This window comes from Bombina bombina, chromosome 1 (genome assembly GCF_027579735.1).
Source record: "Bombina bombina isolate aBomBom1 chromosome 1, aBomBom1.pri, whole genome shotgun sequence".
Taxonomy (NCBI): domain Eukaryota; kingdom Metazoa; phylum Chordata; class Amphibia; order Anura; family Bombinatoridae; genus Bombina; species Bombina bombina.
In genome coordinates this window covers 1256227475-1256244626 of record NC_069499.1, presented here as the reverse complement: position 1 = coordinate 1256244626, position 17152 = coordinate 1256227475, and the positions used below count along the sequence as shown (strand labels likewise).

At 41.0% G+C, this 17152-nt stretch overlaps 1 protein-coding gene across 1 annotated transcript in view; it reads right to left on the bottom strand.

The window, feature by feature from the left end:
- Positions 1-17152, bottom strand: part of USP10 (ubiquitin specific peptidase 10) — a gene marked incomplete in the record, with an annotated part of 485306 nt that overhangs the window by 250178 nt on the left and 217976 nt on the right. The window contains 2 exon segments of the mRNA XM_053700867.1: positions 2481-2536; positions 2979-3088. Of these exon segments, the coding sequence (XP_053556842.1) occupies positions 2481-2536; positions 2979-3088 (166 nt within the window).

The window sequence follows — 17152 nt, the reverse complement described above, 5'->3', positions numbered from 1 at the left end:
CCTGATTGGAAACTTATGGGACAATGCTTATGTACACATCTTTGGGACGGTCATTTCAGAGTGTATGTATACCCGCACTGCTGCTTCTGACGCTTCTCTACATATTTTCTTATAATGGCCATTTTGTGTAGCGTACAGCTACTAGATCAGATGAAAAGGTATTGATATTGTCCAACATGTGCCTTCAGAGAGCAGGAGCATTCTAGAGAGCCCACATCTCCTTAACTCACATCCCTTTCTAGCGGACTGCCAGGAGATGCATCCCGAGGCACAGATGACAACAGATGGTCACCATAGATTGAGCCTGTACTTTTGAGAAATTGCACTGTAGGGCGAAACTCCCAGTTGTTATCTTAAATGCCTTACTAGCCGTTCCTGACTGTTCTCATACTAATTGTTTCTCTTTATGGACTTATCTAGAGGGCTGTTTGATAAAGCCAATTAGCATATAGTTTAAAGTTGATAGCACTGTTTTACTGTATACATGATTGCCCATAAGTGTTAATCTTGTTTAGTGCTTCACACTTTCTATTGACTGCAATATAGTCTGTATGATTGGATGCCCTAAACATAGTAAATCCCCTCCTTCCAAGGTCCTATAGTTTAAGTTGATCCTTATTTTGAGATAAGACACTCCTTCCCCACATATTCCCCCTGACACAGGCTATATAACTCATTGCAAAGCAATTTTTGGGGCTCTTTTCTTTCAGTTTGCACAGTTCTCATGTAATTCATAGTGTTCATAATATATAATTTTGTCTACTATTTTTGAACCTACACAGGGGGCCCTTGAAAGATCACTAAAATACGAACATTAGTGTTACTATAATACAACTACATTTACTAGGACCCCTCTCCTCCCTTTCCCGCCGGCACTTCTTACCTGCGGGTCATATTCTTACTCCTTTTACCCACATTGCCAATAGCTGGCATATCCCCAGGAGAGGGGTTCATACAGCAGCCCTTTGTTTTACATATATACAAATACCTTCTCCTGTACATATCCTTCTCAGTGGTTAAATTTTATTGTGCTATCCCTCATACGCAGAAGAACCTTATTATTGAGTTCCCTTTGTTTTTCTTCCTCTTAGCCGGCACACAGAGGCTCACTGAGATAGAAGTTGAATGCTAGTACCAAATATGTGTTTACAGGTACTATATTCCCCTAAGTACAGCGTAAACTGCTCTACACATTATGTTAATTGATCTCTGTCCACATATAATAATTTAATAATAATATAATATTAGCAGTCAATTTGTTAATAGAAGTTAGATTTGTCATATAGTTCTCTGTTTTCTAAAGCACTCCATATAGTCACTCCCACTTTAGGACCCCCATAGCTCCCTATTCCATCTAGGAGCTCTGTACTTTATAAAATTACATAGTCCTGTAGTTCGTGCCTTCTTAACACCCTACCTAGTTCCGCCCTCCCCACCTCCCCTTTCCCCTCCATTCTGAGCGGCTCTTGCCCGCTGCATCCCCCTCCCCCTCCCATACACTCAGGCCTAGGGGAGGCCTGACAAAAGCCAACTCCCTACCTCTCACTATTTTCAGTTTATAGAGTACCTTTTATCTTGGGGTAGGGACCATTAGCTATCTATTTAAAAACTGAGGTTTCATCCCTTTATGTTCCAGTCACATATGTTTTGTACATACAGCTTTACATTTTATACTCCTGACTTCAAAGGTGATACTATAGTTTATGTCAGCTGTTTGTTTTTGGGGGGGTTTTTTGTTGTCATTGATCTAGCTGTATTTCAAGACACTGACTCTTATCTCTATATAAATACTACACTATCTTAGATCAGATTTTGCTATAACAAATGCTATATTAGAGCACCAATGTTCCAATCCATGTATATTTTTCATATGTGACATGTATAAGTGTCTTTATTCCTCAGCTTATGTGTCTGGACACATCCTTTGTTGTATTGTTATTTACTCAATGCCTCAATAAAAATGTCTTCAAAATAAAACTGAAAATGTTTTCTAGGCTTGATAGTAGTGATATGCCAAAGGACCATCACATTATATGCAGTTCTAACTACCTTCCTTTTTTTTTTATTATTGTTAAATATATTTATGTTGGGAATGTGTTGAAATACACAAGAAAGAACAAATCAGAATAGCCTGGCTGGATCATCAGCATTGCATATGTACAAATTTAGACAAAGATGTCCTACCCAGGACAAATTTTATTATATTAGTATCTAACTAATCGTTAATTTATTTTACCGACTTCATAAGAAGCGAGCATACATCTTTCCTCCCAACAAATTATACTGTCATTTTTTTTTAGTTACATTTAAGAGAAAAATAAGGTGCAAATTTAAAAGCAAGGAAACTATGGTTAACACAGAAATACTATTTTCAGGCTTATAGTTTAGAATAGAGTCTAACAGCTGGTAACCTGTCTTTCTTTACAAATGCAAACATTTATTAAAGATTTCTAAAGAAAAACACACTTTTCACCACAAACCTTGTTTTGCTTTAGTAAGTACCGGCATGTTTGTGAACTCGTTCATAAGTCTCACACTGAAATATATAAAAAGAATTGGTCAAATAGATGTTTAGAATAAGGCATAAGAATTTATAAAACGTGATGAAATCATTGTTTTCCTACTATATTGATTTTACTAGTAACAAAGCAGCAAACATTCTTCAAGAGCTGTTATATTCTCTACTGGAAGAGAACTGTATGTTAAAAAGTCTCATGGTATTCAAAAGATGTTGCCATTCAACGCGATCCTTGAGGTTAATTAATTTGATCTCTCAAATTAATTAACCTCAAGGAAGTATGGGATCTCAAACTAATCTAGAATTTTCTTGAGAAAACCAGAAACCTATGTGCCCAATTTATCTATGTAAAAAGATAGTAAAATAAACAGGGGTTATACTAAATTTAACAGATAAGGCTTGCACAGGAAGGTTTGAATTAAACTTTACACAAAGCAAAAGCATAAAGCAACATACTTACAAGCTATCAAGAATTGGAGTTGATGTACATGGCCTTTGGACTTTAGTGTACATTGGAATGGACTTCAAAAGATGATACATTGGTGGACAAGCCACAAGAGCCTGCAGAGTCTAATTCCGATGTTAAGGAACAAAGTAAAATGTTTTAAGACAAATAACTGGATGTGTGTGTGTGTGTGTGTGTTTAGGGGGGGAGGAACACAAATGTATTAAGTTCTTTTACAAACAAGTTTCTTCTGCCATAGAATGGTTTATAAACAAAAACTTTCTTTTCTTAAAAAAAGTGTACCAATTTCATTCCAGATTTCCAACATTTCAGTAGTTTACTTAAAGGGACAGTCAAGTCCAAAAAAAAACCTCATAATTTAAATAGGGCATGTAATTTTAAACAACTTTCCAATTCACTTTTATCACCAATTTGTCTTTGTTCTCTTGGTATTCTTAGTTGAAAGCTAAACCTAAGAGGTTAATATGCTAATTTCTGAGAAGGGTCTAGGCTGCAGACTGGAGCTCCACTCTAGACAGGAAACATGTGACTACCACTCAAAGCTTTTTTTTTTTTTTTTTAATCAACTTTAATGTAACAAACAACCTATAGACAATCATTCTGAAAACGAAACATTTTGCAGCTTTCTTGTTCTTCTTAATGTGCACTAAGTGGTTACCTTATAAATGACAATCAGCATAAACCACTGTGAGTGCACATTAAGAAGAACAAGAAAGCTGCAAAATGTTTCGTTTTCAGAATGATTGTCTATAGGTTGTTTGTTATATTAAACTTGATTTAAAAAAAAAAAAAAAAAAAAGCTTTGAGTGTAGGTCACATGTTTCCTGTCTAGAGTCAGTGGAGGTCACGTTTCCTGTCTAGAGTGGAGCTCTAGTCTGCAGCTAGACTACTTTGTAATTTCTTAGACCTTGAAGACTGCCCCTAATGTGAATGCATTTTGACCACAAGAGGGCATTAGTTCATGTGTTTCATATAGATAACATTGAGCTCATGCACGTGAAGTTACCCTGGAGTGAGCACTGATTGGCTAAAATGCAAGTCTGTCAAAATAATTGAAATAAGGGGGCAGTTTGCAGAAGCTTAGATACAAAGTGATTAGAGGTAAAAAGTGTGTAAATATAACAGTGCTGGTTATGCAAAAATAGGGAATGGGGTAATAAAAGGATTCTCTTTCTTTTTAAAGAACAAGGTCTCTGAGCTGGAAGATGTATCAGCTACTAGCTCTAAAAAGCTGGAGGACCTAAATCTCCAAATCATCATATTGCACCAGCGCTTAGAGGACCTTGAAAATAGGTCCAGGCGCAATAATTTGCATTTGGTAGGTGTACCAGAGACCGTGAAGAATAACGAGCTTATAGCCTTCGTGGAAACTACACTGCCTACCCTACTGGGATTAGAGCCCTCTCTCTTTAAGGGAAGTGTTGAAAGGGCTCATAGAATTGGACCAGAGAGGTCTGCAGAGAAGGGCAATCACCCTCGCCAAGTTATGGTTAGATTTTTACACTTCCAGATGAAAATATCTGTCTTGAGAGAATATCGTTTAATTCCTGCTGTAATGTACAACAACGTTAAAATCTTCCTGTTTCAAGATTACTCGGTAGAGGTATCGAAGCGCCGCAAAGAATTTTCTCCAATATGCAATGGAAGGCCAAGGATTGGACTGAAGGGATCGGCATGTATTCAGAATCTTTAACTTTCTGACATCCGTCAGGAAGATCTTCATGGATATAGAGTCTATTAGAGTTCCTAGGAAAGGAACCCTTGTCTGTGGAATTAGTGAACTCGTTTCTAGATTCACCTTCCACCCGTCAGTCCTTAGAAAGGACAGAACAATGTCTGTATGAGACTTTGTCAGCTGATAAGACGCCTGGATTAGAATATCGTCCAGATAGGGTGCCACTGCAATGCCCCGCGGCCTGAGAACCACCAACAGAGACCCTAGGACCTTCGTGAAGATCCTGGGTGCTGTGGCCAGCCCGAAAGGAAGGGCCACGAACTGAAAATGTTTGTCCAGAAAGGCAAACCTCAGGAACTGGTGATGGTCTCTGTGGATATGAATATGAAGATATGCATCCTTTAAGTCCACGGTAGTCATATATTGACCCTCCTGGATCAATGGAAGAATTGTCCGAATAGTCTCCATCTTGAAGAATGGAACTCTGAGAAACTTGTTTAGACTCTTGATATCTAAAATGGGTCGGAACGTTCCCTCTTTTTTGGGAACCACAAATCCCTGCCCCTGTTCCTGTATTGGCACGGGACAAATTACTCCCATAGTGGAGAGGTCTTTTACACAACGTAAGAACGCCTCTCTTTTTATCTGGTCTACAGACAATCTTGAAAGAAGAAACCTTCCCCTTGGGAAGGAATTTTTGAACTCCAACTGATAGCCTTGAGACACGATTTCTAGTGTCCAGGTATCCTAAACGTCTCTTATCCAAGCTTGGACAAAGAGAAAGTCTGCCTCCTACTAGATCCATTCCCGGATCAGGGGCCGCCCCTTCATGCGGTCTTGGTAGCAGCAGGCTTCTTGGGTTGTTTACCCTTGTTCCAACCCTGGTTAGGTTTCCATGTGGATTTGGCTTGGGAATAATTCCCTTCCTGTTTAGCAGAAGAGGAAGATGGGATTCCCTTGAAGTTTCGAAAGGAACGAAAATTACTCTGTCGTCTCCTTTGCTTAGATGTTTTGTCCTGAGGGAGGAGATGACCCTTACCTCCCATAATGTCAGAAATGATCTCCTTCAAGTAAAGCCCTAACAGGGTCTTACCCTTGAAAGGAATCACCAAGAGCTTTGATTTAGAGGACACAGCCGCAGACCAAGATTTTAACCATAAGGCTCTTTGCACTAAAATGGAAAAACTGAATTTATGTATACCTGATAAATTACTTTCTCCAACGGTGTGTCCGGTCCACGGCGTCATCCTTACTTGTGGGATATTCTCTTCCCCAACAGGAAATGGCAAAGAGCCCAGCAAAGCTGGTCACATGATCCCTCCTAGGCTCCGCCTTCCCCAGTCATTCGACCGACGTAAAGGAGGAATATTTGCATAGGAGAAATCATATGATACCGTGGTGACTGTAGTTAGAGAAAATAAATCATCAGACCTGATTAAAAAACCAGGGCGGGCCGTGGACCGGACACACCGTTGGAGAAAGTAAATTATCAGGTAAACATAAATTATGTTTTCTCCAACATAGGTGTGTCCGGTCCACGGCGTCATCCTTACTTGTGGGAACCAATACCAAAGCTTTAGGACACGGATGATGGGAGGGAGCAAATCAGGTCACCTAGATGGAAGGCACCACGGCTTGCAAAACCTTTCTCCCAAAAATAGCCTCAGAAGAAGCAAAAGTATCAAATTTGTAAAATTTAGTAAAAGTGTGCAGTGAAGACCAAGTCGCTGCCTTACATATCTGATCAACAGAAGCCTCGTTCTTGAAGGCCCATGTGGAAGCCACAGCCCTAGTGGAATGAGCTGTGATTCTTTCAGGAGGCTGCCGTCCGGCAGTCTCATAAGCCAATCTGATGATGCTTTTAAGCCAAAAAGAGAGAGAGGTAGAAGTTGCTTTTTGACCTCTCCTTTTACCAGAATAAACAACAAACAAGGAAGATGTTTGTCTGAAATCCTTTGTAGCCTCTAAATAGAATTTTAGAGCACGAACTACATCCAAATTGTGCAACAAACGTTCCTTCTTTGAAACTGGATTCGGACACAAAGAAGGCACGACTATCTCCTGGTTAATATTTTTGTTAGAAACAACTTTCGGAAGAAAACCAGGTTTAGTACGCAAAACCACCTTATCTGCATGGAACACCAGATAAGGAGGAGAACACTGCAGAGCAGATAACTCTGAAACTCTTCTAGCAGAAGAAATTGCAACCAAAAACAAAACTTTCCAAGATAATAACTTGATATCAACGGAATGTAGGGGTTCAAACGGAACCCCCTGAAGAACTGAAAGAACTAAATTAAGACTCCAAGGAGGAGTCAAAGGTCTGTAAACAGGCTTGATTCTAACCAGAGCCTGAACAAAAGCTTGAACATCTGGCACAGCCGCCAGCTTTTTGTGAAGTAAAACAGATAAAGCAGAAATCTGTCCCTTCAAAGAACTTGCAGATAATCCTTTCTCCAAACCTTCTTGAAGAAAGGATAGAATCTTAGGAATTTTTATCTTGTTCCATGGGAATCCTTTAGATTCACACCAACAGATATATATTTTCCATATTTTATGGTAGATTTTTCTAGTTACAGGCTTTCTGGCCTGAACAAGAGTATCAATGACAGAATCTGAGAACCCTCGCTTTGATAAAATCAAGCGTTCAATCTCCAAGCAGTCAGTTGGAGTGAGGCCAGATTCGGATGTTCGAACGGACCTTGAACAAGAAGGTCCTGTCTCAAAGGTAGCCTCCATGGTGGAGCCGATGACATATTCACCAGATCTGCATATTAAGTCCTGCGTGGCCACGCAGGAGCTATCAAGATCACCGATACCCTCTCCTGTTTGATCCTGGCTACCAGCCTGGGAATGAGAGGAAACGGTGGGAACACATAAGCTAGGTTGAAGCTCCAAGGTGCTACTAGTGCATCCACTAGAGTCGCCTTGGGATCCCTGGATCTGGACCCGTAGCAAGGAACCTTGAAGTTCTGACGAGACGCCATCAGATCCATGTCTGGAATGCCCCACAATTGAATTATTTGGGCAAAGATTTCCGGATGAGTTCCCACTCCCCCGGATGAAATGTCTGACGACTCAGAAAATCCGCTTCCCAATTTTCCACTCCTGGGATGTGGATTGCAGACAAGTGGCAGGAGTGAGTCTCCGCCCATTGAATTATTTTGGTCACTTCTTCCATCGCCAGGGAACTCCTTGTTCCCCCCTGATGGTTGATATACGCAACAGTCGTCATGTTGTCTGATTGAAACCGTATGAATTTGGCCTTTGCTAGCTGAGGCCAAGCCTTGGGAGCATTGAATATCGCTCTCAGTTCCAGAATATTTATCGGGAGAAGAGATTCTTCCCGAGACCAAAGACCCTGAGCTTTCAGGGGTTCCCAGACCGCGCCCCAGCCCACCAGACTGGCGTCGGTCGTGACAATGACCCACTCTGGTCTGCGGAAGCTCATCCCTTGTGACAGGTTGTCCAGGGTCAGCCACCAACGGAGTGAATCTCTGGTCCTCTGATCTACTTGTATCGTCGGAGACAAGTCTGTATAATCCCCATTCCACTGACTGAGCATGCACAGTTGTAATGGTCTTAGATGAATTCGCGCAAAAGGAACTATGTCCATTGCCACGACCATCAAACCTATTACTTCCATGCACTGCGCTATAGAAGGAAGAAGAACAGAATGAAGTACTTGACAAGAGCTTAGAAGTTTTGATTTTCTGGCCTCTGTCAGAAAAATCCTCATTTCTAAGGAGTCTATTATTGTTCCCAAGAAGGGAACTCTTGTTGACGGAGATAGAGAACTTTTTTCTACGTTCACTTTCCACCCGTGAGATCTGAGAAAGGCCAGGACAATGTCCGTATGAGCCTTTGCTTGTGGTAGAGACGACGCTTGAATCAGTATGTCGTCCAAGTAAGGTACTACTGCAATGCCCCTTGGTCTTAGCACCGCTAGAAGGGACCCTAGTACCTTTGTGAAAATTCTTGGAGCAGTGGCTAATCCGAATGGAAGTGCCACAAACTGGTAATGCTTGTCCAGAAAGGCGAACCTTAGGAACCGATGATGTTCCTTGTGGATAGGAATATGTAGATACGCATCCTTTAAATCCACCGTGGTCATGAATTGACCTTCCTGGATGGTAGGAAGAATTGTCCGAATGGTTTCCATTTTGAACGATGGAACCTTGAGAAATTTGTTTAGGATCTTGAGATCTAAGATTGGTCTGAATGTTCCCTCTTTTTTGGGAACTATGAACAGATTGGAGTAGAATCCCATCCCTTGTTCTCCTAATGGAACAGGATGAATCACTCCCATTTTTAACAGGTCTTCTACACAATGTAAGAATGCCTGTCTTTTTATGTGGTCTGAAGACAATTGAGACCTGTGGAACCTCCCCCTTGGGGGTAGCTCCTTGAATTCCAGAAGATAACCTTGGGAGACTATTTCTAGCGCCCAAGGATCCAGAACATCTCTTGCCCAAGCCTGAGCGAAGAGAGAAAGTCTGCCCCCCACCAGATCCGGTCCCGGATCGGGGGCCAACATCTCATGCTGTCTTGGTAGCAGTGGCAGGTTTCTTGGCCTGCTTACCTTTGTTCCAGCCTTGCATTGGCCTCCAAGCTGGCTTGGTTTGAGAAGTATTACCCTCTTGCTTAGAGGATGTAGAACTTGGGGCAGGTCCGTTTCTGCGAAAGGGACGAACATTTGGTTTATTTTTAGCCTTAAAAGACCTATCCTGAGGAAGGGCGTGGCCCTTACCCCCAGTGATATCTGAAATAATCTCTTTCAAGTCAGGGCCAAACAGCGTTTTCCCCTTGAAAGGTATGTTAAGCAATTTGTTCTTGGAAGACGCATCCGCTGACCAAGATTTTAGCCAAAGCGCTCTGCGCGCCACAATAGCAAACCCCGAATTTTTCGCCGCTAATCTAGCCAATTGCAAAGTGGCGTCTAAAGTAAAAGAGTTAGCCAATTTAAGAGCATGAATTCTGTCCATAATCTCCTCATAAGAAGAATCTTTATTGAGCGACTTTTCTAGTTCATCGAACCAGAAACACGCTGCTGTAGTGACAGGAACAATGCATGAAATTGGTTGTAGAAGGTAACCTTGCTGAACAAACATCTTTTTAAGCAAACCCTCTAATTTTTTATCCATAGGATCTTTGAAAGCACAACTATCTTCTATAGGGATAGTAGTGCGTTTGTTTAGAGTAGAAACCGCCCCCTCGACCTTGGGGACTGTCTGCCATAAGTCCTTTCTGGGGTCGACCATAGGAAACAATTTCTTAAATATAGGGGGAGGGACAAAAGGTATGCCGGGCCTTTCCCATTCTTTGTTTACAATGTCCGCCACCCGCTTGGGTATAGGAAAAGCTTCGGGGGGCCCCGGGACCTCTAGGAACTTGTCCATCTTACATAATTTCTCTGGAATGACCAAATTGTCACAATCATCCAGAGTAGATAACACCTCCTTAAGCAGAGCGCGGAGATGTTCCAATTTAAATTTGAATGTAATCACATCAGGTTCAGCTTGTTGAGAAATTTTCCCTGAATCTGAAATTTCTCCCTCAGACAAAACCTCCCTGGCCCCCTCAGACTGGTGTAGGGGCATGTCAGAACCATTATCATCAGCGTCCTCATGCTCTTCGGAATTTTCTAAAACAGAGCAGTCGCGCTTTCGCTGATAAGTGGGCATTTTGGCTAAAATGTTTTTGATAGAATTATCCATTACAGCCGTTAATTGTTGCATAGTAAGGAGTATTGGCGCACTAGATGTACTAGGGGCCTCCTGTGTGGGCAAGACTGGCGTAGACGAAGGAGGGGATGATGCAGTACCATGCTTACTCCCCTCACTTGAGGAATCATCCTGGGCATCATTTTCTCTAAATTTTGTGGCACATACATCACATCTATTTAAATGAGAAGGAACCTTGGCTTCCTCACATACAGAACATAGTCTATCTGATAGTTCAGACATGTTAAACAGGCATAAACTTGATAACAAAGTACAAAAAACGTTTTAAAATAAAACCGTTACTGTCACTTTAAATTTTAAACTGAACACACTTTATTACTGAATATGTGAAAAAGTATGAAGGAATTGTTCAAAATTCACCAAAATTTCACCACAGTGTCTTAAAGCCTTAAAAGTATTGCACACCAAATTTGAAAGCTTTAACTCTTAAAATAACGGAACCGGAGCCGTTTTTATATTTAACCCCTATACAGTCCCTGGTATCTGCTTTGCTGAGACCCAACCAAGCCCAGAGGGGAATACGATACCAAATGACGCCTTCAGTAAGCTTTTTCTATGTATCTGAGCTCCTCACACATGCATCTGCATGCCTTGCTTCCCAAAAACAACTGCGCATTAGTGGCGCGAAAATGAGGCTCTGCCTATGATTAGAGAAGGCCCCCAGTGAAAAAGGTGTCCAATACAGTGCCTGCCGGTTATTTAACATAATTCCCAAGAATAAAATAACTCCTCAAAGCTATAAACTATTAAAAATGCTTATAAATCAATCGTTTTAGCCCAGAAAAATGTCTACCAGTCTTTAAAGCCCTTGTGAAGCCCTTTATTCTTATTTAATAAAAATGGCTTACCGGATCCCATAGGGAAAATGACAGCTTCCAGCATTACCAAGTCTTGTTAGAAATGTGTCATACCTCAAGCAGCAAAAGTCTGCTCACTGTTTCCCCCAACTGAAGTTAATTCCTCTCAACAGTCCTGTGTGGAAACAGCCCTCGATTTTAGTAACGGTTGCTAAAATCATTTTCCTCTTACAAACAGAAATCTTCATCTCTTTTCTGTTTCAGAGTAAATAGTACATACCAGCACTATTTTAAAATAACAAACTCTTGATTGAAGAATAAAAACTACATTTAAACACCAAAAAACTCTAAGCCATCTCCGTGGAGATGTTGCCTGTACAACGGCAAAGAGAATGACTGGGGAAGGCGGAGCCTAGGAGGGATCATGTGACCAGCTTTGCTGGGCTCTTTGCCATTTCCTGTTGGGGAAGAGAATATCCCACAAGTAAGGATGACGCCGTGGACCGGACACACCTATGTTGGAGAAATCCTGAATTTTTAGCCGCCAATTTGGCGATCTGAAAGGCGGCATCCGTAATAAAAGAATTAGCCACCTTAAGGGCCTTAATTCTATCCATTATTTCTTCTAAAGGGGTCTCAGTCTTAAGAGACTTATCTAGGGCGTCAAACCAAAAGGCAGCCGCAGTTGTGACTGTTACAATGCAGGCCGTCGGTTGTAATAGAAACCCTTGATGAACATATAGCTTTTTTAGAAGACCCTCCAACTTTGTATCCATGGGGTCTTTGAAAGCACAACTGTCCTCAATAGGGATAGTTGTACGCTTAGAGTCGAGATGGCTCCCTCCACCTTAGGGATCGTTTGCCAAGAATCCCGAACGCCGTCAACTATAAGGTAAATTTTCTTAAAAATAGGGGAAGGGGAGAACAGGATACCAGGTCTTTCCCATTTCCGTGTAACAATTTCCGAAATTCTCTTAGGAACCGGAAAAACATCCGAGTAAGAAGGAACCTCCAAGTATCTTTCCATCTTACACAATTTCTCTGGAGGGACCACAATAGAGTCACAGTCGTCCAGAGTCATCAAAAGCTCCCGTAGTAACAGGCGGAGGTGTTCAAGTTTAAATCTGAAGGACATGAAGTCTGAATCTGTCTGGGGCAATGCACTTCCTGAGTCAGACAGTTCCCCCTCAGACAGAATCTCCCTAACCCCCCAATTCAGAGCCCTGGGAGGGCACATCGGAGATAGCCATCAAGGCATCAGAAGTCGCAGGGACCACATGGGCTTCTGTCCTGCTACGTTTGCCTTGTAACACTTGCAACTTAGATAAGACTTCTGAAAGAGTGGATGACATAACTGCAGCCATATCCTGCAGAGTGAATGAAGTGGACGCAGTTGAAGAACACGGCGTCGCTTGGGCGGGTGTTAAAGGTTGTGACGCTTGGGGAGAAAGTTGCGGCATACCCTGAATCTCAGTCTGAGAAACATCCTTAGATAAGTTTGCATTAAAGAATATCTCAGTGCATGAGGGACAAAAAGTAAGAAGGGGTTCCACATTGGCATCTAAACACAGAGCATGTGACATCTAGTAGGTCAGCCATGACAAAAGCAATATTGGTCGTGATACTTCAATTAAAATCAACTTTTGAAAAAATAATTTTACCAACGAGTGTACTGTGTCTTTAAATTTAAAACTCTCAGAATTTGATGGTCTAACAACCAAATAATGCAATAACAGGGATCACTATAGGGACTTTCAGAAGGCCTCCCCTATAACAGTACAATAACTCTTTAATCAAAGATAGTTTGTGAAACAATCACTAGAGGGCGCTGTTAAAAAAGTGCATAATTTAAAAACCTAAAACTTCAAATACCTATTACAAAAATTAATAATATACAAACACCAATGGTGTGATATATATCCCTGTGGGGATAATATATGATTATTTACTCCTATTCAACAGTGATTTATTTAAACCTTCCTACTTATATACGTGTGTAAACAAGTGAAGTATCCCTAAAAATATTAATTTATGAAGCAGCACCTCTCAACACAAATATCATGAACACAAATGTGTATCATACTAAGAAAAAACAAATGTGTAGAAACACACAAGAGGGCGCTAATATGTCTAATGACACCGTGAAATAGAAAAACCAGAATAACATAATTTATGTAAGAACTTACCTGATAAATTCATTTCTTTCATATTAGCAAGAGTCCATGAGCTAGTGACGTATGGGATATACATTCCTACCAGGAGGGGCAAAGTTTCCCAAACCTCAAAATGCCTATAAATACACCCCTCACCACACCCACAATTCAGTTTAACGAATAGCCAAGAAGTGGGGTGACAAAAAAGTGCGAAAGCATATAAAATAAGGAATTGGAATAATTGTGCTTTATACAAAATCATAACCACCACAAAAAAAGGGCGGGCCTCATGGACTCTTGCTAATATGAAAGAAATGAATTTATCAGGTAAGTTCTTACATAAATTATGTTTTCTTTCATGTAATTAGCAAGAGTCCATGAGCTAGTGACGTATGGGATAATGACTACCCAAGATGTGGATCTTTCCACACAAGAGTCACTAGAGAGGGAGGGATAAAATAAAGACAGCCAATTCCTGCTGAAAATAATCCACACCCCAAATAAAGTTTAACGAAAAACATAAGCAGAAGATTCAAACTGAAACCGCTGCCTGAAGTACTTTTCTACCAAAAACTGCTTCAGAAGAAGAAAATACATCAAAATGGTAGAATTTAGTAAAAGTATGCAAAGAGGACCAAGTTGCTGCTTTGCAGATCTGGTCAACCGAAGCTTCATTCCTAAACGCCCAGGAAGTAGAAACTGACCTAGTAGAATGAGCCGTAATTCTCTGAGGCGGAGTTTTACCCGACTCAACATAGGCAAGATGAATTAAAGATTTCAACCAAGATGCCAAAGAAATGGCAGAAGCTTTCTGGCCTTTTCTAGAACCGGAAAAGATAACAAATAGACTAGAAGTCTTACGGAAAGATTTCGTAGCTTCAACATAATATTTCAAAGCTCTAACAACATCCAAAGAATGCAACGATTTCTCCTTAGAATTCTTAGGATTAGGACATAATGAAGGAACCACAATTTCCCTACTAATGTTGTTGGAATTCACAACTTTAGGTAAAAATTCAAAAGAAGTTCGCAACACTGCCTTATCCTGATGAAAAATCAGAAAAGGAGACTCACAAGAAAGAGCAGATAATTCAGAAACTCTTCTGGCAGAAGAGATGGCCAAAAGGAACAAAACTTTCCAAGAAAGTAATTTAATGTCCAATGAATGCATAGGTTCAAACGGAGAAGCTTGAAGAGCTCCCAGAACCAAATTCAAACTCCAAGGAGGAGAAATTGACTTAATGACAGGTTTTATACGTACCAAAGCTTGTACAAAACAATGAATATCAGGAAGAATAGCAATCTTTCTATGAAAAAGAACTGAAAGAGCAGAGATTTGTCCTTTCAAAGAACTTGCGGACAAACCCTTATCTAAACCATCCTGAAGAAACTGTAAAATTCTCGGTATTCTAAAAGAATGCCAAGAAAAATGATGAGAAAGACACCAAGAAATATAAGTCTTCCAGACTCTATAATATATCTCTCGAGATACGGATTTACGAGCCTGTAACATAGTATTAATCACAGAGTCAGAGAAACCTCTTTGACCAAGAATCAAGCGTTCAATCTCCATACCTTTAAATTTAAGGATTTCAGATCCTGATGGAAAAAGGGACCTTGTGACAGAAGGTCTGGTCTTAACGGAAGAGTCCACGGTTGGCAAGAGGCCATCCGGACAAGATCCGCATACCAAAACCTGTGAGGCCATGCCGGAGCTACCAGCAGAACAAACGAGCATTCCTTCAGAATCTTGGAAATTACTCTTGGAAGAAGAACTAGAGGCGGAAAGATATAGGCAGGATGATACTTCCAAGGAAGTGATAATGCATCTACTGCCTCCGCCTGAGGATCCCGGGATCTGGACAGATACCTGGGAAGTTTCTTGTTTAGATGGGACGCCATCAGATCTATTTCTGGAAGTTCCCACATTTGAACAATCTGAAGAAATACCTCTGGGTGAAGAGACCATTCGCCCGGATGCAACGTTTGGCGACTGAGATAATCCGCTTCCCAATTGTCTATACCTGGGATATGAACCGCAGAGATTAGACAGGAGCTGGATTCCGCCCAAACCAAAATTTGAGATACTTCTTTCATAGCCAGAGGACTGTGAGTCCCTCCTTGATGATTGATGTATGCCACAGTTGTGACATTGTCTGTCTGAAAACAAATGAACGATTCTCTCTTCAGAAGAGGCCAAAACTGAATAGCTCTGAAAATTGCACGGAGTTCCAAAATATTGATCGGTAACCTCACCTCCTGAGATTCCCAAACTCCTTGTGCTGTCAGAGATCCCCACACAGCTCCCCAACCCGTGAGACTTGCATCTGTTGAAATTACAGTCCAGGTCGGAAGCACAAAAGAAGCCCCCTGAATCAAACGATGGTGATCTGTCCACCATGTTAGAGAGTGTCGAACAATCGGTTTTAAAGATATTGTTTGAGAAATCTTCGTGTAATCCTTGCACCATTGCTTCAGCATACAGAGCTGAAGAGGTCGCATGTGAAAACGAGCAAAGGGGATCGCGTCCGATGCAGCAGTCATAAGACCTAGAATTTCCATGCATAAGGCTACCGAAGGGAATGATTGTGACTGAAGGTTTCGACAAGCTGCAATCAATTTTAGACGTCTCTTGTCTGTTAAAGACAGAGTCATGGACCCTGAATCCATCTGGAAACCCAGAAAGGTTACCCTTGTCTGAGGAATCAAAGAACTTTTTTGTAAATTGTTCCTCCAACCATGATCTTGAAGAAACAACACAAGTCGATTCGTATGAGATTCTGCTAAATGTAAAGACTGAGCAAGTACCAAGATATCGTCCAAATAAGGAAATACCACAATACCCTGTTCTCTGATTACAGACAGAAGGGCACCGAGAACCTTTGTAAAAATTCTTGGAGCTGTAGCTAGGCCAAACGGCAGAGCCACAAACTGGTAATGCTTGTCCAGAAAAGAGAATCTCAGGAACTGATAATGATCTGGATGAATCGGAATATGCAGATATGCATCCTGTAAATCTATTGTGGACATATAATTCCCTTGCTGAACAAAAGGCAAGATAGTCCTTACAGTTACCATTTTGAACGTTGGTATTCGTACATAACGATTCAATATTTTTAGATCCAGAACTGGTCTGAAGGAGTTCTCCTTCTTTGGTACAATGAAGAGATTTGAATAAAACCCCATCCCCTGTTCCGGAACTGGAACTGGCATAATTACTCCAGTCAACTCTAGATCTGAAACACATTTCAGAAACGCTTGAGCTTTTACTGGATTTACTGGGACACGGGAAAGAAAAAATCTCTTTGCAGGAGGTCTCATCTTGAAACCAATCCTGTACCCTTCCGAAACAATGTTCTGAATCCAAAGATTGTGAACAGAATTGATCCAAATCTCTTTGAAAAAACGTAACCTGCCCCCTACCAGCTGAGCTGGAATGAGGGCCGCACCTTCATGTGGACTTAGAAGCAGGCTTTGCCTTTCTAGCTGGCTTGGATTTATTCCAGACTGGAGATGGTTTCCAAACTGAAACTGCTCCTGAAGATGAAGGATCAGGCTTTTGTTCTTTGTTGAAACGAAAGGAACGAAAACGATTATTAGCCCTACTTTTACCTTTAGATTTTTTATCCTGTGGTAAAAAAGTTCCTTTCCCACCAGTAACAGTTGAAATGATGGAATCCAACTGAGAACCAAATAATTTGTTACCCTGGAAAGAAATAGAAAGTAAAGTTGATTTAGAAGCCATATCAGCATTCCAAGTTTTAAGCCATAAAGCTCTTCTAGCTAAAATAGCTAGAGA